The 27834-nt window shown below is 45.1% G+C and overlaps 1 protein-coding gene across 3 annotated transcripts; it reads right to left on the minus strand.

Annotated features, from left to right (window-relative positions):
- Positions 1-10039: 10039 nt before the first annotated feature.
- Positions 10040-27833, minus strand: LOC120828444 (SH3 and cysteine-rich domain-containing protein 2). Of its 3 annotated transcripts, XM_040192018.2 has the most exons (12): positions 27287-27833; positions 21967-22315; positions 20918-21012; positions 18772-18856; positions 18504-18620; positions 16790-16905; positions 16100-16169; positions 15800-15906; positions 15613-15701; positions 13433-13484; positions 12495-12632; positions 10040-12070 (listed from the first exon to the last, which is right to left on the minus strand). In XM_040192018.2, exons 1-12 carry the CDS (start codon positions 27371-27373, stop codon positions 11972-11974), a joined length of 1404 nt encoding a protein of 467 aa, XP_040047952.2. In that variant the 5' UTR covers positions 27374-27833; the 3' UTR covers positions 10040-11971. The 3 variants fall into 3 exon arrangements, with proteins under 3 accessions (XP_040047952.2, XP_040047955.2, XP_040047956.2); XM_040192021.2 differs by lacking the exon at positions 18504-18620 and having other exon boundaries at positions 27287-27831; XM_040192022.2 differs by lacking the exons at positions 16100-16169; positions 16790-16905; positions 18504-18620 and having other exon boundaries at positions 27287-27831.
- Between the last annotated feature and the right edge of the window lies 1 nt (position 27834).

The raw sequence follows: 27834 nt of genomic DNA on the forward strand, positions 1-27834 counted from the left end.
TCTTGGTAGTTTTTCACTTTGACTCAAGTGTTAAATTAAACTGTCTGCCCATGTGAGGCAGCATCTTAAGGACTGGCCCGCTTATTACAATGCCAAGATCTCGGTTTGCACGCTCAAACATCTGTTCCCGTATCTCACTTTGGGCTTGTTTAGGCCTCACATTCTGATAACTTGCTGAACACGCTAGAGAACCAAATATGTTAAAGTGCTTCCAATGAGTAAGCGCTGAGTCACTTATGGGCGAGGATTAGACTTTGAACAACAGCTGTTAAATCTTTAGTCAATGTGAATTTAAACTGTTATTTTACCACATTAATGGAATGCTTAGAGCAGCTTTTTTTTTGCTTAAACTGATGGAGGGTATCATTGACTTATTGCATTGTAAATGTGCATTTTGGGTATTTAAAATTCAAATGTAGCATTACTAAATTGTCCAATGGAGAACTTAATCACATTGAGTCAAAACCTGAGCATAGTGTAACTTTTCCCCACTGGTTTTAAAACTGGTTAATGAAGATGCCATGACTAGTTTCTTTGACAAATGGGGCTCGTGATAAAACGTTTTCTTGTGTGAAAGATTAAAAAAAATCAATTCCGTTTCCAATACTCATCCAACAAAGGACCTGGTTTGGTTTGTGTCACATTGTTTGAAATTGAGGTGAAGTACAACACTTTTGATGCAGCGGTCAATTTTAACGCTTTGGCTAAGTTGTGTTGCAGCTTGTCCGTTTGTGCTCGGATGACGTCCTAACTGCTGTGTTTTCTTTGCTCTTTCAAAGGTCATTCTCTCGGCTTTGCAGCCTCAGATGACCTTTCGTCCTTCCTTCACTCTGCTTCTCTGCCTATTTAGGTACTATACATTCACCCCCCCCCCTACATCCTTCATTATCTGACCTCTGTCAAACGGAAAGGTCTAAACACGGCTTCACAATACGGAAACACGTGTCAACAGCTGGCAATGTCTGCTGCATCCATAACTGTCTTGAGTGTATTTATTGTGCGTCGTATTCCTTTGTAAAAGTCAAAAGCGTGTATAAAAGCCTCGGTCACACACCAAGTGCTCTCTGTTCATATTGCATTGTCGAATGACTTTCAAAGACAATCTCCAGCAGAGCAGGACATATAAAATGATGGTCTTGTTTCTATGACGATGGAACACAGTGAACATGGTTTTCTTATATCTTTTTCAATCTGTTCTGTCTCTGTGTGTGTTCAACAGGTGAAGAAAGCACCTGATCGGTAAGATGTTCCTTGTTGACAGCAGAGTTGTTGTCCACTGGTGCAATAATGTCCCACAAGAGCAATCGCGCTTATTTGTGTCACAGGAGCCACATCAGCCTGACCGTCCAAAAGACCACGTCAATTATCCACATAGTGAGCGTGACCTTTGGTGTAACATGCCACAACATTCCACACTTGTTTATTGTTTACATATGAATCTTTCATCATATATCACGATGTCTTGATCACAACTCATTAGAGGCTCATACTTGCGAGGATGTATTATCTCACACCTGTAATTCAAATGTGATCTGTTTAGCTGGCTCACCAGTGTTTCCAAGCATTCATTTCTGCTGCCCCACTTTTTCATAATAACAACCCAATTCACAATAGGCCTTAACTCTGAATTGGGAGCAGAGAAAACCTCTGTGCAAATGAATATTCCCGACCATTTCTCCTGTCATTTCTGCACCACCTTATACGCACTCGTACTGGTAAACCAGCCATTTACAAAAATATACATTTGATCATTTACAACGTTGTTTTATGAATGTGTTATTGAAAAGATGTCAATCTAATTTCTTTCATTTCCTCTCATCAGTAGAACAAATAAAATGTATGCTCCTCTTTCACGTTAAATTCATCAATAACAATACATATATAACAAATATTAGGACCATACAAACATTCAGCTCCCATATTTTGGTCAAACCTCTCAAAGTTCTTACATAAAAGATAAAAATTCCGCAAATGTATTTGCCAACAATATTAAAATCTCCTGCAACCAACCTGTGGACATCTCTGATGCCAGAGATGCGCTTGATTGTAACTGCATGTTGTGAATCATTTGTGTGCCACTGAAGAAAGTGGATGTTTACACCAAGTAAATAACTGCACCTTTTGCTTTGATCGCTGTAACACTCTTACAGATCAGTCAGGGGGACAATATAGATGGTTGAGTGTTGTGACCCAACTATGACCTATAACTATAACCTACAATAACAAAATATTGCATTGCACTGATTTTGCAGAGGTTTTAGTGCACACAAGTTAAAGTAACTGTATCAGCCTCCATAGAAATAGGAAATCATAAAAATCCAAAGCCCATTTCTCCTAAACTTACAACTAAGAGCACATATTTCTACAGTAGAGGCCCTAATAAATACTAAATCCCTAAAGCTTTTAGCAGCTTTTATTGTGTTCCTGTTTTTAAACCTCTTATTTATGGAGTCTTCTCCTTTATTCTACACGGATGTTCATTTTTTTAATTTGAGTAGTTACCTACATTTGCGTTCTTCAGTCCAAAACTGAAAGGAATCATGCACAGGAGGAGAAAACCGTTGCTTGAGAAAAATCTGGAAAGAAGGAGATAAATGGAAGTAGGTTAACCATACAGCCGTCGTGCTCTTATTTAGCCTGCCTCCTCCAGAATAGATGACCCAGAAGCCCATCGCCTTTCAACAGGAGAGCTTCTCGTTGCCGTAACTGCTAAACTGACGGAAGGAGCTTAATCAACCGTCGAGCCAAAAGTAAATGAAATTGCAAAATCAAAATTGAAACATGTTTGCATTACTTTAAAAATATAATAATAAGGATTGTAGATTTTTAAATGAATTTGAATATGTTTTGCCTTCGCCATGAAAAATGAGTCTGGATGATGACGGGGGCACTGGAAAACAATGATGGCGCTTTTCTCTGCTCTCGCATTTAGCAGACAGACGCAAGACACTGAGAACAAGAACAAGTTGTGTTCTGAAATATTGATGCATAGTTAGCAGCTATGAGGTAACACGCCGATAAGCAGGTGTAACGTCACACCGTCTCGCTAATATCTGCTAATGAGGCTAATGGAAGGCTCATTAGTTTTAAAGGCATTTGGACGTAAAGCAAACTAAGCAAATATTTTTTTTCTTGTTTTTGTTCTGCCTGCATGTAACGCGTCTTTGGGTATTTAGAAAAGCGCGTCACAAAATAAAAGTATTACTATTTTTGGAATTTTCACTTGATAAAGGTCAGAGGATCAGTGCGTTTTGTGACGCACAAGCATTTTGATTTGAGGGATAGAAATTTAGCTTTTAATACTAAAAGCTTTTTTTTGAGCACGGTTGAGACACTTGTATTTGAACAGTAAAAGGAATCTGAACATCAAATACATACTAGTTGTTGCATTATTCCATAAAGGCATCCACTCCTGCCTTTCAAGAGACCAACATGACCTTACAGTCCTTCAAATGAACCCCACACCTACTTCAGTCCTCCTCACTGACCTTTGAGGAACATTGTGGCATAATTGAGTGTGCTCGAGCAATCACTCCATTTCAACTCTCACCTGGCTAAGCTCTTACTCCCCATGATCGTATATCCCTTCCTGGATGTTTGAACAGTCTGAAATTGGGCAAATTTGGCCTCCCCCTGTTTTGTAGCTCGCCTGCTTTCAGTCAAACTTAATGATGCAGCAAATTCACGACTCTTATGCAAATTAGCTAATGAATGGGAAGCAGCGCAGAGGGACATCTGACAGAAACAAATGGTGGGATCTTTATCCACGCTGGCAAAACTTTGCCCAAACAAATTTATTTGGATGACTAGACTAAATATCCAAGCGGGAGGTCCCAACTCCTTGGAAACTGGAGCAGTGACCAGGAGGCTGAAAGTCCTCCAAAGAAGGGTGGATTGATGACGTCTGTTTGGCTGAGTGTCGGGAGCTGGGACCTAGAGGAAAGAGCATGGACCAGCTGGTGGTCGACTACCTCTTCAGGTACCTAGACTATCTCCTGATAGACTAGGAGAGCTTGTTTTTCCTCTCATTTTGTTTTTGTAAACATCCCTCAGTGACCTACGTCCAGCAGCAGGCTGTTTATCATCTCATGTTGTCCATTAAATTCTGCCACATCAAAGCTCCCCTTTCCTTCGCTGCCGTTTATCGTAACTGTCTCCCTCTCCGTCTCCTGTCGGGGTACTTTTCATGGGAGAACATTCACTTACAATCAGTCCAGTTTTGTGTTTGCATCAAATTGTGATACGTGCAGTGGAGAGCACAATGAGGAGAGTGTATTTCTCCGTCTCAGGCAGAGACAGAACATTGATTATTTATATATATATATATATTTTTGCATAACAGATGACGTTGTGTCTCGTAATGGTGCACTTTGTTATAGAGAGTTAGAAGGCAGCTCTGCATCACGCGATTTAAATAAAACTCAATTGCAGTGAGTCACAGGCCCACCGGCGGGCCGAGGATCGATGGTGCGTGTTACGAAAACACGCATCGTTCCTTAATGGTTTGCATAATAAGTTCATGAGCTAAGGGAATATTCTCTGAAAATTTGGCGCTGACAAGATTTATCGTGGCGGACTATATCAGAGTCATGTTGATCAGATTAGAGGCGGTCTGTGCTGCCTGAGATGAAACATGAGATGACAATTTAGGGTTGATTGCACTTCCTTTTGCTGAAATCACAACATCTCACATCCCCCATTTCCTCATATTCGCCTATACGGCTCCATCAATCCCAGCCTGGCTTCCGATAAGTGCATTGTGCTCCTCACCAGTAATAAGTAGTAACTAGTAAGTGCTGCTGGGGGGGCAATCAGGAAATGTGACAGCCTCGTTTTTAGAACATCTTGAAAATGGCCAGCTGAAAATGTTGGCCATTATAATAATTTATCAAAGCTGCCAAATAGCAAAAACCTGATTAAATCGACCTTGACGCCAAGCACATCTCTCCCGGTTGAATTCAAAATGCTGTTTAATCATCAAACAGGAAAATGCACACAGAGCAGCGGGTGTCCAGTGTTCAATTACCACCCATGTAATCCTGAATGATGAGTTCACGTGAGCATGCAAGGAGGAAAAAAGCATGAAATAACATGGACTAGCAGTCCGAGCAAGGACTGCTTTATGTATTCAATGCGGGTTTACATGAAAGAAAAACTTTAATGAACCCTTTGGGGGAGTTGAGTCATCACAGCAGCAAAAGTTATTCAGCAGGGCTCAAATGAAGTGGAAGTTTAGTGGGAAAATAGAACAACTAACGTAGGAGGGTTACTGCTTGAAACACATCTCAGATTGTACCTTTGAGGCTGACAAATCTATTTTCTCAGAGCTCTTCAACGGCAAATGCAATCTCCTTGATGTCATGTTACGGTGAGGATGGCATGGTTTAAAGCAAAGGTTTACAGGTGGAAATATCCCATTGAAGTGATACATTTAATAACTGTCAAGCTCAACAATTTAAAGGTATGGTTTGACACTTTGTGAAACCATCAGCTTTCGATTCAGTATCGTTGTAGTTCAGGCATCACAAGGTCAAGAAACTGCCCTTTTGATAATCAGTATGCAAATTTAATGAAGTTAATAGAAGTCCTGATGACCGTAATGTAAATGACACTTATGTACACAAAATGTAAAACATTTGCAGGCGGTTAATTGTGTCAGCAAAAAAAGTGGACCGACTGGGATCCTTTTCCTTCGTCTGCACCAGCAGGCGCTCGCTCACAGTTTGATTTCATCTGTCTGTCGACTTAAATAAAGGTCAGCTGGGTAAAGGGAAGGATGACGTGAGCGGTTCACTATAACAGCTCAGTGTGTGTCTGTGTGTGTCTGTGTGTGTCTGTGGGGGAGAGAGGAGCAACAAGAAGGAGGCACTCAGCGGGCCACGGGAAGCTTATGTTTCATCAGTAAGGCACAACGTACAGCCGGTATGTGTAAATGTGGGCCTGGGCGGGTCACCGTTGGCTCTAACTAGAGGGAGAACGTGTTAAAACGAATGTAGGGCAATCAGCGATTGACAGGAACGTGGCGTCCGTGTTGGTCTACCTCTAATCAGCGATCAGGGGCAGAGCGCGGCGGGTGGGATGAGGCCGCGAAGCGGAGTGATGAGTCAGTGGTGGTCTGAAGCATCACCGCCGACTTGGTGCTGAATCACTGTCAGACCGATGTCTCCTGGTGTTATTTTCCACACAGTGGGGGGTGGAGGAGGGAGGGGGGGGCAGCTTATCTGTCTCCTCGCTTGTCAGTCACCTCCAATCATCACATCTGTAACAACCTCTGACTGCTGTCTGGTCAAGGAGCCGCCTTGTCCGTCTCCCCCCCCCCGTCCGGGCACGTCCCTCTGCGGGAGCAGGACGCGTGGTTGACAATAAGGCAGCCGCCCTTTGCTCTCCTGATAGGACACGTTCACAGCCAGCGTCCTCCCAGAGGTGACGGGAAACAACTTCAGTCTTACTAAACAAATGAATGGAGTTTGGAAAAAATATCACGCTTTTAGTGTGATTATTACCGAGTGTAGTAGAAACATGTTAACACGCAAGTGTATCGGATCATCTCGATTTTTTCAGCCATGCAAGTGTTTTTCTGGCAACTGGCCCACTGTCACTTTGGTCCAGGCTGAAGTGGACTGGGGGGCAATTTAAGGAAGAATCCCACACTGACCTGAGCATGTGTCCCATTTTACAAATGATCTTATTTGAAACTGGGATTTTATTTAAAACACTTTACTTTATCGGCTACGATTTGAAAACAATGTTTGAAAAGGAGAACAATGTAAACAGATAATTATTATTTTAATGTAATTTAACTTGAATAAATTGGTGATCTCGCTGCACGCGCATGTTCATGGGAGGTGAGGAAATAAAGATTGAAATGTTCAAAATACACAATAACTGGAATATTTTGTTATTTTTTAGCTTTAGAGTAGTTAAATTAGTTAGTCGCTAATGCTCGACTACACGCCTTGAGATCACTAAAGCAGCACAAGATGACGATCAGATTAGACCAGTGGTCTAACCCCCCCCCCAAAACCTATAGTTCATCCTTTTCGTGGCCCTCTGCTGATCTTCCACACAGCAGTCAGATTCACACTGCGGGAACGACAGAAGAATCACATCTTGTTTCCAAATGAAAAGTGGTCCACTGGTCGTCTTTTTTATCTCACTCGCCAATTCACAGCAAATCCTGGAACTGTAAAGCCTCGCTGATGAGGCTTTACAGATTGAGCTTTTGTTGTGTGCATCTTTTATCCGCCTTATTCAGAAAGACTCCGTTTAGTCTCCCTTTTGTTCCTTTCTCCTCTTTACAGGAAGAGGAAAGAGGAATGTAAAAGAGTGGGGAAGCAACCAAAACAATCAGCTTCCACCCGTCTGCAAACCACATGTACTGTATGTGACAGCATCATAAATTGCTTTTTGTCTTTGCCTCTCTCTGTCTGCCCATACTCTCCATTTAGTTATCAGTGTGCGGTGGCTTGATGTCAATAGACAGAATAATGCACTGCATTTGTTCCCGTGTGTGGGGGAAGTAGAAAGGATAATGGTATGTTTTACTCGCAGCTGAAGAAATAATTATTCATGTTTCTGTCCACAGCATCGGGGACAGATCTGTAGGTTTGTGTGTCTGTTTGTAAGTGTGAGCTTTGGCAACCTGTGATTACCTCTATTTTTAAAGACACTATTCATATCACACCCTTATATCTGCAACGGATTCCCCTGACAGCGGCTTTTGTCGGGGTTTGCTCACTTCCAAAACCTATTTGCTCACTCGCTGAAAGAGAACGTGTGAAGAAATCCTTAAAAAAAGAAACAACAAGCAGAGGAAAAACTGTGTGTGTGTGTTAGGGTGTGTATTGAAATCTGTTTCGCTCAACATTTGGAGGAGCATATTTCCCAAATGAGACAACGCTCATAGTGTTAACTTATTTTTCGTTGTAGTTTAAATTGCTGAGCTTTATACAATGGGGGCTTCGGTTTGGCTTTTCTTTTAGTGTCCTTCAGTTCTGCAGGTGAAGCTGTTCCGCTGTAGTGAGATACCGACCCACTTCTCTCTTCTTCCTCGCACTCCACCACCGAGCCACAGCGGAACCTTTCGTGTGGACCAAAATTAAACGCGCAGATGAGAGATATTTGACAAGGAATGCAATGTTCAGAGCAGCAGCTGACGCTCGCTCTCTCTCTCTCTGTCTCCATTGATGTCATGGCTCTGTGTTCACCTGGACCGGGGCAGCAGGCGCAGACGCTGTTTGTCCCGACACTCGCTTGGAGGCACAGCAAAAGGTCAAGCGACATAACAGTAACATCAGGGGACATTCTGAATAATGATAGTGGACATTTATTATACAGGAGCACAAGCAATCCCTGCGGGATCCTTTGCAGGGCGGGTCAGATGTGACACTGGGTTGGATTTCACAAATAACCACATTTACGCCAGGCCTTAATTGTGCCTCCCGTCGCTTTACTACCTCAGAGGGAGCAGCCGGAAAGAAATGAGGCATAATTAATAGCCGATTTTACTTTCGAACGTCTCTCCACCATCAAATGACTTGCGGCGGGTCTAGATAGACAGAGGCAGAAGTGTGACATTGGACGAGAGACGATGAGCCCGAGGGATGGATTCAAAATAGGAAAAAGGAGCCGGTGAGCGACCGAGTGAGGCAGATGGAGCCTGAAAAACAAAATGAGGGGATTACGAGAGGGAGAGAACGACGGAACGGTTCAATAACACTCCTCCACACTGGCAAAGCTTCATCAGCTTCAGAAGAGTCACGGCGCTTTGAGTCACAGCAGATGGGAAGCAGGGCCGAGTGTTGGTAGAGGTACAGCAGCTACTGCTGGTGGCCCAATCTCAGACGCTTTGTCAACCAAACCAAAATCCATGTCCAGCCCTTCTGTGAAGGCACCAGCTATTGTTTTAACAAAGACAAATGTGTGTGTCGCCATAGTTTATTCTCCGGGAATGTCAGAAAAAAAAAAGAAAGGCAAAAGAAATATTTCAACATCCGTCAGCAGCAACGAAATGAAGATGTTGCCGATCAAACGCTGTGTTGTGTGTTTACAATCTAAAACGCAAGTTTATATTACACACGGAACTGCTCGGTGACGTGCACGACCAACATTGTGCTTGTTGAGCTGTTGCATTGCACAGGCCTTTGATGGGGTACCAGAGAGAATCAATCAACCAACACTGTGTCCCACAGAAATGCAATTCAAACCAAACCAATGTTGGGCTTGAATTGTTGGACCGTTGTTTAGTGACGCAAAACAGTGACAGCTCTGCCTCAACTGTGACCACAAGCCGCAAACCACTTAGAGGACCACTTACATTTAAAAGATAAATGCATGAACACAAAAGCAGGACATGCACTACAAGGAAAATACATGTAAAATGAGTCTCTGGATGCAGTTTTAGTGAGTGTGACACACACCCCTTCCCATCAGATTGGACCGGCATCATCGACATCAGCTACATACGTATATACTTTAATGACAGCGTGTTGTAAATAGCTATTTCTCTCTTTGGACTCAAGGGTAAATGTTTAGCTTCAGGGTGACACACGCTCCACAGCATGCACTCTGGAGAAAGACTTTGAGTCCAATTCTCACCATTGAATTATTCGACTACGTTTTGCTCCTGTTTGTTTGTTTCCTTGATTCAAATGGTGGAAAACGTCATCACTTTCCCTGTAGTTCACGTTAGCGCGGGGGCATTAAATAAAAAGCTCTGAATCACTCGCACTCCAGCAGCGCCATTATGTGATATTTATGCTGCCGCTGTGTTTTCAGAACGTTTTTTTTTTTTTTTTGTGCCGTGCGCTGCAACGTGTGCTTGTGGAGGTTGGTGCATTATTCATACGTGGCACTCAGACGTCCCGTTGAAACGGCCTTATTCAGAAGCTCCCTGCTCATTTTTTAGGCCTTGAATACAGTTGAAGATGCAGGAAAACACCAACTGTCGTGCAGACCCAGGTGACCATCAGCATTCACTCTTCCACATGTCAGCGGTGCGGACCATGTTGTCTGGGCGCGTCGAAAGGGCAGAGACTGATTTGCAAAGATGTATTTAATGAGGCACGTTGCCGAGGATACTTCCAAACACTGTGAATTCTCAAAAGGCGTGAACGATGCTACATAAAACTAGGCACAATGATAAATAACAATTTCACATGGGAATAAGTCCAGTTCTATTGCCATTTTTCTCCAGGATGGTGGTCCAGATGGTTTTCTATCTGTAATTATTTTATAAACATCTGACAAACAACGAGCCATCAGCCCTTAGACCAAAGAGATGAAGGGGGAAGCAAAGTTGCAGGTATCATTGAATACGACAGCTATCACTACGAAGGAGACACCTCAACAGAAATAACCTATGACACAAAATAAAGTGCTTTTCACGGTATACTTTTCACATATATTGAAATGCAGGCTGAAGAAGGATCATTTTCGTTAGATCGGTCTTGTCCAAAAGGAGACAAACAAGTTGAATTATTCCATCGTTTGGCCTCGTTCTGCTGCTGTATTCTGCGTTTCAAACCAACATTTCTGTGACACATCTTCATGAAACAGAGTGTGTGTGTGTGTCTGTTCTCTCTTTGGAACACAATGTCCTTTTGAAGACTGCCTCACATTTGTTAAATAAATAATGGATGAATGAATCAGTAAAGTCTAAACTGTCAAAAGTTCACCTCTGAACTCTACAACCAGAAAAGTTCCCTATTTATTTCATAACTGAACAGCAAGCTGAATAAAGAGAAGACGAGAGAGAGAGAGATGAGACGGAGAGCAGAACATGAAGACCACAGGCTGACGTTTGATCAATGGTGACTGGTGCACCCGTGTGCACAGCACGACCTGCATGCACACACACTGACTCATCGCGGTTCGACGCTGGTGTCATTCCTCTCCCGCCGCCCGGTTCTCACTCAGACTCAGACTCCTCGTGGTGGTCAGAACGTCCCCGTTGGCCATGGCCGCGGCTTATTTCCCTGCGTTCCACGGTCGTGCAGTAAGGCAGTGAGTCCTTTACGTGGGAACGCGGGAGCCGCAGCTGTTAGAAGCTCAGGGTCTCGCTCAACGAGCTCAGCAACCAGCGGCGACCCTCAAGTTTCCTCTCACTTTCTTTGTGAATATTTCAAAAGTCTGTTCTGCAGTCGACTGTTTTATGCTCCATAAATAAAACATATGCTGTCCCATACAGTGTTTTCGTTGTTATATTATACTGAAAAAGTCAGAGAAGAAAAGTTTTTTTTGAGTTTCCCTTGAAAAAATCCCCAGTGACTTCAAATTTGTTTTGAAAATACTCTCATTTCTGAGCCTCCAAGTTGCCGAGTGCAGTTATCACTCCCGACAGCTGAGGATTTTTTGGGGATTGGGTCTTCTCCTTTCATCTTCTTCTCCTCGCTCTTCTGATGGGGGGGCAGGTGCAGCTTTCTTGTCCTTGCAATGGGCCTCATGGTCCCATGAAGTTAATGTCAGTCCCCATGCAAGACGGCAAGACGGCATGACAAATGACAAGAGCACAAAGGAATAGAACGTGAAGAGTGTGCAGAAACAAGAGCATTGAGGGGGGCATCACGCTCCTCAGACAGGACATGGCGTCCTCCCACGTCGCTTTTGTGGCCAGGAACTAAATGTGAACACTCATGTGCCAGGCATATTTAAATAATTTCCTTTACATTAATTTTTTTGACTTTGAAAGATAAAACTAGACTAATGAGAAATAGTTTCTTTCTAAAAGCGGGACTTTTGAGACACTAAATCAATTCCACTGGAAGCCGTTTGTTCATAAAGTTCCTGCTGGAAAAAGTGTCTTTTTGTTTGTCCAGTGTGTCCGTGTTTGGTACAAGTCACTCAGGACTGTGTGGAGAGTCGTTTCGCAGGGTCGAGGGGGACAGGGGGGGGGGGGGGGGGGAGGAAGGCGCGGTCTGACTTTCAGAGCCTTCCGGGGGGACGGCAGGAGTGGCGGGACGATCACGCGGGCTCAGATCTCCTCTATGGACTCAGCGGGGACCAAGCCTCTCTTCTTTCCGCTGCTCAGCCTCAGGAACACCTCGCCGTCTTCCCGCTTTCCAACGCAGATCTAAAAGGAATTCATTAAAAATACTGAGTTGCTCTGTGAAGTAACAGATACAATGCGGTTTCTAAATGTGGAGAATTTGAGACAATTTGAGACATAATTGATCTGCTAGGACACAGGTTTGGTTACTATAAGGGGAAGTACTTTTTTGTCAGAAATTATTTGAATAATGAATATCAAAAGAATAAAACGGTAAACAAAATTTAAATGACACATTTTATGGGAAAGATGACACCAAAATGAAAAATACATATTTTTGGATTTGATTCTTAGCAGCAGGAAATAGGATTTGGTTGTGTGAGGAAATAATGTGAGAAATGTTGATGATCAGTGCATTGTTCTGCTGATAGTCCGTTAAAACAATAGTGGAAATAGTGAGCGCTAACGCCGCTAAATAGACACAAACATCAGTCTTATATCAGTGTACCTGGGATTCCCTCACGGCCATGTGTCCTCTCTCTCGGCTGCCCGGATAGCCTTGGACGACCCGCCACACTCTCTCTCCTGGCCTGACCCGCTGCACAAAGTTGGCCGGGAAGAAGCCGACTTTGTCGCCGCTCTTGCCCTGGAAAACACAAGTGGAATGAGACAAACATCGGAAATGTATCATGGCGAGTGTCGAGATGTCATATCCTCGTAATAAGGCACTGCATTGGTTTTACAGCTGGTTTTACAGCAGGCCACTTAATTATCCAGTCTCTTGGGATATGCGTCTTCATTGTGTTGATTGTGGACCAAGCAAATATTTAACACACATGTCCAGACCGGAGGAACGTTTCTGCATTTATTGATATGTTTCAGAATAGTCATCAGCTGTTAAGTCTGTGGAAAGAAGGAAATTCCAAACAAAATATAGATAAATAAAGAAATAATTTAAGATGAAAGAACCCTCAGATTCCGCAGGTATAGTAGAACATTTGTGTTTCTGTTTCATATTGATTCACCAATCGTATCGGGTTCCTCAAAGGGAAGATTGAAGGTGTTCCATGACGACCCCGTCGATTTAGGCCACATAAGTGCTGGTGAATACCGCTCCGCTAGACGGAAGATACACAGACTGCACATGCGTTCATGGCACGAGCATCTTCCTTTTTCTTTGACGCACGCGGATGCACATTCGTTCGCAAGTCGACCTCATTATGTTAAACTCCTGGTACCTTTTGGAGAAAATGATGTTCTATTTCTGTCTGTGGCTGCCTGCATGTTTGTGACGCGAAAATTGGAGCAGGTGTTATTCATCACGTTCATGATGAACACATCCGCACACTAAATGCCCACACACACACACACACACACACACACATATTTCTGTTCCTTCAAACACACATCTTGCACACAAATGTTTGCGAATGATTAATTACCCACCTTCCACCACTCCTCGTTAGAGTCATCAGTGACCTGCACACGATCACCAGGCCTAGAGGAGAGAAGAAAGGGGAGCAGATGAGAAGAAAAGAAAAAAAGAAGGGATTTAGGTGGAGCGGCAAAGGGGAGGCGAGAGGGGGATACATGACGTGGAAGAAGAAAGGGGGTCGGGTCGGGGGGGAGAAAGTGAGAGCAGCAAGCAAGAAAAGAAAAATATGTAGAGTTCAGTTTGAGGACAAGAGATGATATTATAAAACTGCAAAATAAAGCGGCCGTACCCACATTTAAAAAGCTGTGCAGGTTAAAATGAATCTATTTGATCCTCTGCACGGGTTACAGAGCAGCAGACAACAAAGTCATGAGAGCGACGTGGAATACAACTCTAGCAGCTACTGCAGTGGGGAAGGGTGGGTCTGATCTGCAGCCAACCTGGTCTGAATGTTAATGACGCTACCAGGTTTTTATGACACACACACACACACACACACACACACACACACACACGCTGTCCTAGATCCAAACTGCTGTCCCAAAATACCCTTCTTTACATTGTGTCTTGTGTGTGTGTGCTCTCACAAACTCATAGTAGCAGTAAATTACACCCAGTTAGCTGAACAGAAGCGGTTTTGGATTCATTTAAAAAGAATTATATTCATAGTTAGACAAACTCGTGGAGACCTTTTTTTAGGTCTGTGCATGCAGTTTGAAGGTAGAACTGTATAAACCTAGTTTCCTTTATGTGGGAACAGCAACTTTGCTCAATTTCGATCTAAAAAAAGACCCTTTAAAAGTCCTCCAGTGGTGGGAGGGTCTGATTTAACAAGTTAGAAATTCATTTTATGTCACACTCTTAACATTTGCACATAATAGGTTGTATAATGTTGCATCAGGATTTCCGGTTACTGTGCATCCGCAGTCGGGGAGGCAGAAACGGTTGTTCCGGATGAATGATGACATTTTGTGTGAAAATGAAAAAAGAAAATGAAAACTAAACTCTTTTAAGTCAAAAGAGCACAACGCAGTAAACCTTCAGCCACTTGATCCTATAAAAAAAAAATGAACAAAGCAAAGTCCAATGCTTCTAAATCCCCCGAAAATCAAACCCTAACGACTCACAGCACATATTTAGAGCTGTCGCAGCAGGACAAAGGCAGGTGGCTCAATTTCATCCCTTGTCCCAGGAGGCCTGAATGAGCCAGCATTAAAAATAGCACCCTGAAACCCAGCGCGGCCCTTTTTAACGTCTCAAAGTCCATTTGATATTTTCCTGCTCAGTAAAGCCAAACTGGTCTGCTGGAGGAAAAGGTCTGTTGTTCCCCAACAACACGTAAACAATCCGGCGTCTCCTCTCGAAGGCGATTGTGCTTGGTAGACATCTCTCTCATCTCCTTATTGTGCAGTTACACCTTCGTCCATCTGGTCAGTGATCACAGGCGGCGAAAGCTTCTGAAATCCCTCGTTGTACAGGCACGTTGCTAATGAGGCGAATGAAGTGCAGTGCGGGAAACCAACAACGAGTGATCTCGGACACAACGGAGGGGATTTGGTGACCTTAAATAACCTCAGCTCGCATTGGGTGTGCAGAGCCTTTGGTTCCACAGTTAGTTGGGCAGTTATAAAATGAACGTACCGATTGTGTTGAACACCTACAATCACCACAGTAATGAAAATGTAACAGTGTCATGAATCATTCTACGGCCGCGTCCTTCTTTTCTTCTCTTTCCTCATTCTTCTTTCTCCTATATAGCTTTTATACCTATATTTGCACTTAACTTTCTCCGCCCCCCCCCCCCCCCCCCCCTCTCTCTCTCTCTCTCTCTGGCTATGATAATCTTCAGCTTCGTGCCATCTCCCTCTATGTGTGCACGCCTCTCTCAGTTGTTCAGTGCCTTTACTCCCCCCCCTCCCGCTGGGAACACAGCTCAGTCTCTGGCTCTGTGAGGGGACGGCGATGGGCTTTGAGTTTATAATTAGTCGTCCTTAAGGGCGCCCTGACACCGTCCTCTGCAGATGGCGAGGACATTTTCATCCCGCGGGAACAACAGTCGGGTCAGAAATACAGACAAAGCAAATGCACTCCCACAAACAATAGCAAAAAAAACAACAATATCACACAAGCACGTCTGCACGTCCACCATAAAAAATGCCCGCTGAAGGCGGACTGCGTGGCTTCAACTCACTGGAGTTCCAGGTCATTCTGTTCCTGAGGCAGGAACTTGTAGAGCGCTACATAGGTGTGGATGGAGTGAACTTCAATGCGCTTGGGTACCTGGACACAGTGAGACAGGGACGGGAAAGTGGTGAGATCAGGTATATAGACGCTCGGGGGAGGGAAACATCTGCAGGGGGGATTAAAGAGAGAGCTACCATCACACTGCTCTCCTCTGCTGCATTCGGAGCTTCGGCGGGAGTCGGGGCGCCGCTGCAGCTCTCGTCCTCCTCCTTCTCCACCTCGACGTCGGGGACGGAGACGTCTGAGGGGGGGGGGGGCAAGGGATTGTCTCACACGGCGCTGCTTACGCACACAACCACACATAACGGTTTCATCTTTTTTAAACAGCTCTCTCTCTCTCTCTCTTACGCGCACGCACAGAGACATGCACAGGTACATCACAACATTGCATCGGCACACATATGCACGGACATACAGCAAACGGCGGCGTTTACCCCCCGTCTCTTGAGTTATCTCTTCCTCCAAGCTGTACTGTCTCTGCTGCATCTCCTCACCTCCCTCCCCCTTGTCAAAGGAAAGACAGCGGGAGAATGTAATATTAGCAGAACAATGTCAAAGAGGATGCAAAGTGGGAGTAGCGCTGTTCTCCGCTCTGAATGCGCACCAAACGGATCAGTAGGTCGTAGAAGGAAGAAGAAGAAGGATACGCACACGCTTCATGTGCACTGTTTGGTTTGACAGGTGGGTGTTTAGGACAATTTGAACACTGTTTTTACTACTATATGTTTAATGAGAGGAGCACAGACACCACAGCGGCATCTGTTGTGCTCCTCGCAGACAGATGACGGCCATATGCCTGGTTGTATTTACAGTAACTAAGGGACTGAGAATGAACTTGATAGGAAAACATCGAAAAGGCCTCCAAAAGGAAAATCTGACATTTTTGCATATTTCCCTTTCTTATCTTTCCCATTTAATAAAACCCTTTTACGTTTAACATCACCCTGCTCATTCTCAATTATTTGTAGCTTCTTTCTAACGTCAAACCAAAATATGACAGGACAGTAAACTAGGGGGGGGGGCGGGGCGGTGCTGCGAATCTCTGCAATGGCACGCGGACCATTGGACCAACGTTGTACCACACTGGTCCAACTGTCCTCAACCACTGGGTGATGATGTCATACCAGGCTGCGCGTCGGTGACTCGGACAAACTGCCAAAGCTGGAGCGGCTCATCTGTGCCAAGGACGTCCCGTAGCGCAAGGCGGCGTACACGGGATCGACACGCATCCGCACAGCCTCTGAAACCACACACACACACACACACACATTCATAAAAACGAATGCACACACACACACACACACACACACACACATGCTTACGTTCAACATAACTGTACATTTTTCAAGCAAAGACACAGCTCTGCAAACAGCTGTGACCCCCCCACTGAGATAACACTGTACATCTTTATTGCGATGCAATTGTTGTAATGAGTAACACAGTCAGTCCTGGACCAGAGTGACCCACTTCATCTGACAGAGGACCTGACAAAACTTAAGTACACATCAAGACATTCCAATAATTCTACATGATTGGATTTGTTTATACATGGCCAGATGTGTGTGTATGTGCAGGAGTGTGAAGGATGAAGTCATGATGACATTCAGTTTCATATTGAAGTAGCTGCATTTATCTTCCAGGGATTAGAATTAAATAGGTGCGTGTAGGTCTTCACAGGTGACAAAGCTCAAGTGTGCTTCAGTAAAGGTTGTGTAACAGACGCCTTGTGACTGAAGCGAGCCTTTCTGTAAAGAGCAGATTAATTGCAGGGGAAGAGAAGGTGTGCTCAGACTCTACACAAATAATAATTATTGCAGTCTCTGACCTTCAGTTTTTCTTTTCAGTGACGACGTGAGAACTTAATGTCTCAGTGTCTCTTTTGACTCGAGTTTACTTCAACCAATTATAACTTCAAACATCCAATCAATAACAAGCACAGTTTGACCGTCTCTCACTTTAACCTTATACAGCTTCTTTTCTAGTTTAAAAGAAGAAAATAAATCATTGTACGGATTTCAATCCGATACCAATTATTTCTAATTGTCATTGAAAGACTGCGACGAAGAGCTTTAACAGTTACTTCACTGCTGCAGCGGATTAGACTCCCACCCGGATAAATGAGGTTTCATATGCCACCGCTTTACCAAAAGTCGCTAATTGATAATAATGTGTAAAAACACGAGCGCGGCTATTCTACCAGCTCTTTAGTTTGCTCGCTTTCGGGGACACTTTGCAATGTGCGATTGCGAGTTGGGCAGGTTGCAGCCTCAGCTTGCTCTGGCAGAGTTCCTGGCCTCATGGTGCTCAGCTCATGGGTGATGACAGAGCTGTAGGTCAATTGTGCCCTGATTCATAGATAGAGTGCAAAGGAAGTGACGGCGTGAGCTGCGAACCCTGATTCAGCTCGGCACACAGTGTCTGAGATGAAGGACTGTGTCACATACACAGATGTTCAGCCAAGAGGTATTTCAAAGAACAAACAAGCTCCCGATCAGAGATGACGGGTGGAAGAAGAAATCCAGGGACTTTGAGGACATAACAGCCGGTGCTTGAGAGATAAATAGGATGTGTTCGGTTTGTTTAACTTCATAATTGTGGAAACCAATAATTAAAAATGGGATTTCTATTCAAATGAATATGTTTGGTGAAATAGAAGGCCTGTTATGACGCAGTGACCTAGTTGGAGGCAGCGATTCAATGTTCGATGTTGGAGCTTGAACATGCAAACTACCAGACAATAACATCCAACCGTTTATCAGTCGAGGGCCGCACAGTGCACAGCATGAACAGAAGCATGAAAACATAGACATTAAAATGTGTAAATATCTATTCACATACTTCCAGGATGCAGACCGTCCTCCGAGGGAGGCTGAATTTGTTCTTCCTCTTTACATTTTCCCACTTCACGCTCCTCGGTCATCGGGTAAGATGGAGACAGTTCTGTGTTTAAACACACTGCATGCACAAGCACACACAAAAATCCACGGATAAAAAAAAAATAAAAAGGCGAAGCGCGCGACATCACAATAACAAAAGCACAGAGGACGCATACATAACACCCACTCACTCATAAAGCACACGCACACAGACACTCAGGAATGCTCACCTTGGCTCGGTTGAACTTCCTTGACAACAGACAATTGGTCGTTGACAAGCATCGGCGAGCTGAAGTTTCGCTTGAATGCACCGGACTAATGGAGGATAACAGACAGAAGGATTTGTTTTCAGTTTATTGGCTGAGCTGCAGGGGAAGCCTGCTAATGAAGTACCTTATGTAGTAATCAGAAACACATCAAGGCTCATTTCTGCCATCAAGTGACAAACTGAGGCAACCTGTAGGTCTCTTCGCTGCTTCACTTAGCCGTTTACCAGTATGCACGTGGCTTACACGCAAATGGGCATGTGATTATTTGTCTATTTGTCTGGACGGGTTCCATTTCACACTGAATTAAGTGTTTCGGCTGAGATACCAGTTTGTCTTCCCATTGACTTGCAAATGAGCCACTCAATTTTTCATATTATGTTAATAGGAAATTTTGGGACCCTTTTGTTCTTGTAAAGATCCCCAGGTTTCTAGTCAGCTGACGGCTTTCTCGCCGTTCACTGCCCCAATGATACCACCATCTTCCAGTCATCCCCGTCTTCGTGCTCTCCTGTCAGACGGCACTGAGCCGTCTGGAGCTCTTAAAATTGTCCGAGTGGCTCTCAGAAGGTCTCGCCTCCTGCTGCACATGCTCACGTCCTCTGTCCTGCACTGGGAGATAAACCCCACGGCTCTGTCTGAAATCCCTCCAAACCTGCCACCAAGTGGACTTCACTCCTCAGGTCAAGTGTCACGTCAAGTGTTTGTGTCTGCGGGTCGAAAAGCGTACGTGTACAAAACACGTGAAGCATTATTGCGATAAGAGTTAAATTCTGCGTGATCCAGCAGTCCGGGTTCACCGTGGTAATGTAACCATGGCAACAGTTGTCCCAGTCTCATATGTGTTTGTTATGGTAATGCTTTCATTTTTGAAATGACATAATAGACACACAAATGATGGCAATCCAAATGGGCTGTTAAAGAGGTCTTGGTAAACGCAGGTAAATCGGCAGCTGTAAAGCAGCAAAAACCTCTGATTCGACTGGCTGCCGGCCCAGTGTTACACTGACGAGTGGCGTGACGCCGAAAAGGTGAGACTGTTTCAACGTGAATGTGCGTCCAAAAACCACTCGAGAGCGTGACGCACGGCACCAGAGAGGAGCTCATAAGCCATGGGCACCGCACCAAAGAAAAGCAGCGTTTTTTTTACGGGGATGTGTCTAGATGTGATTGAGGCATGAGGTAACTAAATGCTCCAATTGACTTGAGCAATTTAGCAATGTAGCAAAAGTTTAGCAAACACAGTGAAGGAGTTTAAGCCTGAGACATAAGACCGGAAAACTCCACAGCAGCAAGTAGTCAACCCCAAGCTTTAGTGTCTTACTAGGATCTCATCGCACTCAAAGACCATTGTGCTGGGTTGAAGGAGACTTTAAATCTGTGACCGAGACCATAAATTCATTCATATTTGCAACATTACATACGTTGAATTAAAAGTAGGATAATTTTCTCGTAGACTTCTTCACAATCGGACCCCCTTTTGCATCAAGCGCAGTAGCCCTCGAAAGAAAGCAGGTTTAAGGCAATTCTGCCTTGGCGGCACTTTTCAGAACAATCGTATGGCACAATCTGCTTAATCACTGCAAAGGAAAGATTCAGCTTGCGAGTCTCTTTTTGTTTTCCCCCAAAGACCAGCTGATCGTTTCTGCTCTGCACGGCGCTCATACATCTGGTACCATAGCATACTGTATCCTCCTTGCAGAAACTAATTTGTAAGCAGATTTTGTTGCCTCTGGGATCGAGCGAGCAATTTCTTTCCTTTAAGGATATTTTCTCGTTCTTGTCATATTCAAGAGGGAAATGGAATGTTCCTGAGAAGTTTCATGCAGCTGATATCTGCCTTCAGCGGAGAGTAATACCCACCGTGGCTGAACAGACAAATACAAGATTACCATATACACAGGGGTTCCAAACAGGAAATCTAAGCAAAAAACCCCAAACACATTATCCCCCCCTTGTGAGCATAACACAGCAGTGGTGTTTAGTTACAAAAATGTGCCAAATATTCACAGACACAACATTGGGCAAACCAAGAAATGCAGTGACTATGTTGAGAAAATCACTACCGATGTTACAAGGACAGCAAATCCTTCTGTGTGTATGCTCGTACCTTCCCCTGGCACAACTGCAGCGACAGTTCTGAGGTGCACCACAGGTGAGCAGCCATCTTGCATGTCTTACACCGCAACGCCTGTTTGGAGTTTCCTGCAGAGAGGGACGAAGACGAGAGGAGGAGAGCAGATGAAACGCAAGACACACGGAGAGGCAGCCAGAGAGAAATAACAAGGCTACACGGGGAGAAAATCCCAACCAACCGGGGCGGCCTGCAGATTGTGCGAGCGGGTGGGTTTTCTCTCGCTTCTGGTAGAGAGCGTAATAAAGTGTTGTCGTTTAATCAAGCTGGCGCTGACACTAACAGCTTCATAATCAACGGCTCCCCCTTCCAAAACATCCTGGAGAGATTGGACAGCAGCTGGAGATATTTCAAGCATAATTGATTTGGCATTGTGTTGTCTTTCCATCTTTCAAGTGCTTTAGTGATAAAAACCTCTGAAATTGTGTATGTTTGTTCCTTTTGTTTGTCACAGGCTGTTGTTGAGCCACTTTTATCCTACTAACCAAAGCCGAATAGATTTCTGGATTAGTTGCAGGTTGGGGGGGACATCGACAGGTTTATAATTGTAATTGTAATGCAGCAAACATGCATTCTGCCTCACCAGCCTAAGAAGGAGACGGATGCTCCATGGTGTTCGGGGACCGTAGAGGAGTGCAGCTAGAGTGAGTTGATATATTACGTGCACATAAACCCACAATACATGCAACAACAACAAATTGCGCTCTGTAATCAATCAGTGCAGTATATTTATATTTAGCAGAAATACTGGGAGCAGCTAATGGCGGATGACATCACTCGTACATCTGCAGCACAATGTCCTGGTTACCAATCCATCTCAAACAGAGCTTAAACAAAGGCATCCAGTCTACGAGCAACCGAATGAGGAACGGTCACATGGCAGCGTTTCACTTGGCACATATCTGGCTAGCCGAAGGTCCGTTTGCACCATTCCCTTTCTGGCGGAATGTTTTTATGTATTAATTAAGTATTAGTACCACGTGAAAGAAAAGGCAAGTGCACCATGAGTGGATGGAGGACCTTACCCACTATCATGTTCTTGCAGTGCTGACAGTTGGTGGGTTTGCGGAAGACGTGGTCCTGGAAACAGTGGGTGATCTGAGGCCGCGGAGGTTTGGCGGGCAGCGATGGGGAAAGGCTGAGCGAGGGGGAGTGGGAGGAGATGGAGGGGTTGGGGCTGAGAGACGGTGAGACGGACGGCGACCGGTCGCCAGCGAGAGGGGAGCCGGGCGCCAGGGGGGGAGAAGGAGGCGGCGGATCAGTGATGAAATCTGGGGGCAGGCGAGCGTCGCTGTAGGACCTTTGGAAGAAGTTCTCCACGCTTTTGCTGCGCATGATGGTCTTGAAGGACAGCGAGCGCTTTAGTCTCTGCAGCTGCACACACACACACACACACATTGACAGAGGCAGAGAGAGAGAGGGTACACTATAATAAACACCAGATTAGTGCGAATGCAGTGGCACATTCGGGAGAAATAACAAATGTCCAATACGGCCTCAGGGCACCACAAGCAATATCCCGGCGTCCATAAAGACAACGCTGTGCAATATCACCTCATATGGAAACAACACGTTAACAGGCACTGTGACCGCACGGCGTCCTTTGAACGGTCACATTTAATAGGGCAGCTTGTGCATTTGGCCCGTGGTTAAACAAGATAAGCCCTTTCTCTTTGACAACACCCACGGCCGTGCATTGAGGCAGGAGGTCTATTGTGGGGAAACGAGACAAGATAGTTTAGGTAGCCTTATCGGCCATCGACAGCCTCTCTTCAGGCCTCTCAATCTGATGGGCCGCTCGTTGGGCCGATTGATCGGCTCACGCTGAGCATGCACGCCCCACGGACCCGACGTTCCCGCAACCTCTGGCGGCGTCACGCCGCGCGGACCCTTGGCGTTGACGTGACCAGACAGCTTTTCAGTAGCGGACGGTTGTCAGCGTTTGAAAAGCCGGACAATCGGACCGCAAAACTGCCAGCAGGAGCCTCTGAGGTCGGCTGGCCGCAGCCGCCCTCGGCATCGATTGGCTGGAGATAAACACGCGCTCCCTGACGCTTTTCTCCTCCGTACAGCCATTTGTCACCCTGACACGGAGTGTCAGCGAGAGAGCCGTGCGAGGGTGTGGCCGCGTGGCAGAGGATGAATGGATCTACGCGAATAGACAAACGGACAGGTAATCAGTCCGTCTGCACTTTCTCTCTCTCTGCTCGGGACTTAATCACTTCCCGGTGACACGCTGTTTACGGCTCCGCGCGTCTGGGGACGAGATATAAAAACAGTTGATTTGAGTCGGTGCTTGCGAGGCACAGAGCGGGACACAAGTGACACAAACAGCGCCGGCCCGACTCATCTCATTGACTGTGGATTTCCAGTTTTTGGAAATGCCTAATGTGAATAATGATGTTTAAATACAGTATATTTACTCTTTATTTATACCCATAGCAGCAGACATAAATAGCGTTGTTACCTGCTAAGACCCAACTAATGATGACTAATGAAGATTTATCGACTTCACAGCCGCGTGATGCTTCGTTTTCACTCCCCCTGAGACGCGTAGACGAGGGAAATGCGTAAAATCACCGTGCTTTACCTAAGGTGCTCAGATAAATTCAAATCTGAACATGAAAAACTTTATGTCAAATGAAAAAAACTCTAATTCTAAATGCATGGTGAGTTTGTTTGGTACCATCAATTTATACTTTATAGGAGTAATTATTTTATTCCAATAATCTCATAATCATTCTGCTGGAGCAAGATGGCTGGAGGACGAGATACAGCCAAAAGCAATTTTCACAACCCGGCAAACCAAAAGTTGAACATTGAACATTCTCAGATAACCTTTAAAATCATTAAAACCAAATATTCCAAGAAGAACGCCTTATAAGAACGTGTGTGTGTGTATTATTTTCTTTCCTCTGCAGCATAGCAGCCTTGAGCTGAGCTCTGTCAATCAGAGCAGCTCGGATGGAGCACAACAGCGTAACAGCTACGGATGGAGCACATGTCTCAATTACAGCTAATCTAATCATCTGTCGGTGTGCGCGCGAGCCTAGAAAGCATCCCGTCAGCTCCCATTTGTACATTAGCTGAGAGCGTCGCGGTGGAAGCCGGTGTGACACCACGCTGGATTTGGGTCACGTGAATTACTGAGTCAGGTGAGAGGCCGGTGGGTCGGTAGCAATGAGTCAGAGTGAGCCGCACATGACGCCTGGTGTCTGATCCAGTCCCAAACGTGGGATTATTGATCCGCAGCAATGGTCCGAGAACGACTGCGATGAAAACAGCCTCAATCTGATTTCATCTCCGAAAAGAAACATATGGGTTCGTTTTAGCTTGTTGATGTTTCAATTCTGTGAAATACACTAGAGTATTTACAAGGTGTAATCATTCTCACATATTTGCTCCATCTACCAGCCTCCGGTTGTTTGAGCAAAACATAAACGTCCAAAATCCAAACTCCAAAGAGGAACGGCAGCCTTTCAGAAGACACCGCTTATATTTGACCTGAATATGTAGCCTCCCTCCAACCTAATTGATCGGGGCCGGGCTGAGATCTATATGGGCCGCTCCAACCTGGCCAGAGGTCAGAACGGAGCAACAAAGGCTCAGTCCCACTGGGGACGTGACCATAGTCTGCTTTTGTGTGAACTGGTATAAGTAATTCAGCCTTTAGAGACGTTTGCAAAAGGAAAGGCTTATCCAGTCACTCCAGCTGTGTCTTTGTTTAAAAAGGTTGTAAATGTCAAAACATTCCCTCTCATTATAGAACCGGGTAAGACGTCCTTGTCAGCCTCTCCTCCATGTTTTGAATTTCTTTAAAAAGCAACAGCCAATCAGTAACATCGCTTTAAATAGAAATGTCCCTCTTTTCTCACCACTATGCGTGTTCACTCCTGAACTGTGCCAAAGACCAGAAGGAGAAATCTGTGCACGTAAATGCAATATTTTTCTTTCCATCGCTAGTAATTTCGACTTTAAAATTCTGTTCTAGCTTTGTGTTCCCCTTTAACACTTCACACAAAAATAATTTGCAAAGTGTCTCTGTGGACGTCACCGACCTTGTTTTAAGTGATGTTACAGTTTCATGAATGATAACCAAGCTATGAAACACACAGTGTTCCGCCTCAACTCAGTTGGCAGCCCGGCAGATCTCCGTACTGAATTTGCGATAAGAGATGCTAATCGCAGGCTGCTTCCCTCGTTCTGCCCCCATCGCTGATGCACGTACAGCACACACACACACAATCCCATGCTTGCTCATACACACATGCTTCTCTTCCCGTCTCTCTACAATTGCTTAACCGAGGAGAAATAGTAGAGAGGATTATAAGCCACTTTGGGCCCTGCCTGCAGGCTTCGCCCTGGTAACTCATCATCCACCAAGTGTTCAACCACACACACACACAACACAATGTCCGACCACGACGGGAGGGGATTGTTGTTTCTGATTGAGCATCTGCAGCAACAAGTATCTCTCACAGATACTTGGCTTTTATACAGTTATCTGTGTAACTTGAAGCCCTCTGGCGTGCAGTGTTCTCACACGTTTCCCTGCACTGTCGCATCAATAAACATCGCAGCAGTAAAGGTGTTACATTAATCAACAAGGACCTTGGTCCACGCCAGCCTCCCTCCCTCCTGCCCGCGTCAGTCAGGATCAGCGCCAGTCTTTCCTTAGATCGCCACGCTGTGTCCAGGGTCCCTAGATGATGAATCATACAGACTTTGGCAAACCCCACTCCATATCCCTCATGGCCGCTCACAACATTTATTCTTGGACCTAATAAAAAAAAGTCAGGCGGAGTGGAAGAACACCAACACACTTCTTTCATTTCTGCTGCTTTACTTTAGATTAAGCCGTACATCACTGCGCAGTGCTCAAGTGCCAGGCATCGGGGAGAAATACCTGGTGTGAGCTATTTGTTCTTTATCTTTGGAGTAAAGAACAAGGATGAACTGTGATCAAAACTGCCAACTGGACCCTCCAAAAAGACACGTTGGACGGTCTATCATTTTCTGCGCTCGCAGGCGGTCCCCATGTTAAAAGGACCTGTACACTTTAATCACAGAAAACATCACGAAATAGAAACAGCTCTCCGCCAAGAGCATCACAGTGGATTGATGTTCGGGCATATTTTCTGCTCTACCAATCACATTTCTGCCAGCCTTGGCATTAGACCAGTACATTGTTGGGAAGCAGGGAGAAAGTCCATGCTTCCATTCCTCTTAATCCTCTGGCACTCTATTCCTCTGTTCCTGGTTTCTGTTAAGTGCTGCTGGTGGTTTTGAGGGAGCAGCTCCGGGAAAACAAGCGCCCCGTCATATCAAATTAATATCTGTGCATTATGTGCCTGATTAGATTCTATGAAGACTGAGACCCCGTGGCGGAGTTTTCATTTTAGCAATGGTGTTGACTAAGTATGTATCGTATGGGTGTAATAATGATGAGATCTTCAATCCACCTGTGACCACACCTGTGCCGATTAAAGCCCAGCTGACATTGACTTGAGGCGGCTGAGGGTAAAATCGTGTTTGGGCCTAATGAATCAAGTGTTCCATTAAAAAGCGAGCTTTCACAGCTCCTGCACTTGGAAGGCAGCCCTCAAAATATTTGATAAACAGTCAACAAACGGATTCGTGGGGACACTTTGTAACGACACTTGAGGCTCACACTTCACCACGCAGGGCATCTCGTTTTTTGGCATAATAGGCACAAAATGCACATATAAATGTGGCCTTTTCGATGACATGACATGTAAACCTTCTTGTAATGAAAGGTCATTTAACATGTGTGTGTGTGTGTGTGTGTGTCCAGCAATGTTGCAAAAAAGTAAAATAAGTCATCAACAATAAGCTAAATCAACCAACAATACATATGAAAAGCATTATTTAAAGCAATCCTACCATGTGAATTATACTCATAATAATGTACAAAATATAAATAGCAACTACACAGAAATGTGTGTGCGAGTGTACGTGTGTCTGCACGCGTGCGTGCAGGAAGTGAATTTGGAGCGGCAGAGAAGAAGGAGGCAGACAGAGACAGTGACATCACACCGTACGCGTGTGCTTACACCTCATGACGCAGTCCTGATGAACGCAGTTGCGGTAGTGAAGAATGCATGCGATACAAAGCGGCGGAATAACGAGAAAGAGGCGCACAGCTGCATAACAACAGGTAAAAACTATTATTCAGCCCATAATGATTTTAGCTTAAAGTCTCCACGGAGGAAACTCGTCGGCCAAGTTGAGAGTCTTTGTCCCCCCGTTACACAGACTATTGTGTTGTCTGAAGGACGCGGGAGTGTGTTGGTTCACCGGAATCACACCTGTGTGCGTACTTGCCTTGGAGGACATCGGCTGGATGGACATGGTGCTTGGAGAGCGCTGCAGCGGCGCGTCGCTCTCCCTCCCATCGTTCCCAGTGAGCATTGCCACTGCCGTGCGCGGTCGTTAAAAGACACACAAACAGCTAAAGAAAACCCGTTTAACTCCGCAAACTGTGTCCGGTTTCCACAAAATGTCCAGCGTCGGCCATGCAAAAGCTCGGCAAAGTGTGACAGATCCACATCACAGAGGGGTTTCCACGCACCTCCTGCAGGTCGATTTGAAGAGTTTCCAAACACGCGCACGGCAGCTGTTTATATTTGGTTTAAGCCACGCACGGAGATGTGAGGTATGATCAGAGTCATTGCATCGTCGCTTTGAAGCGCATCCGAAAACTCCAGTGAGGACCAATTCCGTCCTACAGTTTCGGGAAAGGATTCAAAAGATCAAAAACGTCGATGCGCGGTGGGGGGGTGGGGGGCATCTTAGAATGAATACGTCCAACAAAAAAGTCTGCTTTGGGGAGCTACCGATTGGGTGCAACTCCCAAACGAGCTGTGCCCTTC

This window comes from Gasterosteus aculeatus, chromosome 11 (genome assembly GCF_964276395.1).
Source record: "Gasterosteus aculeatus chromosome 11, fGasAcu3.hap1.1, whole genome shotgun sequence".
In the NCBI taxonomy this organism is placed as follows: Eukaryota; Metazoa; Chordata; class Actinopteri; order Perciformes; family Gasterosteidae; genus Gasterosteus; species Gasterosteus aculeatus.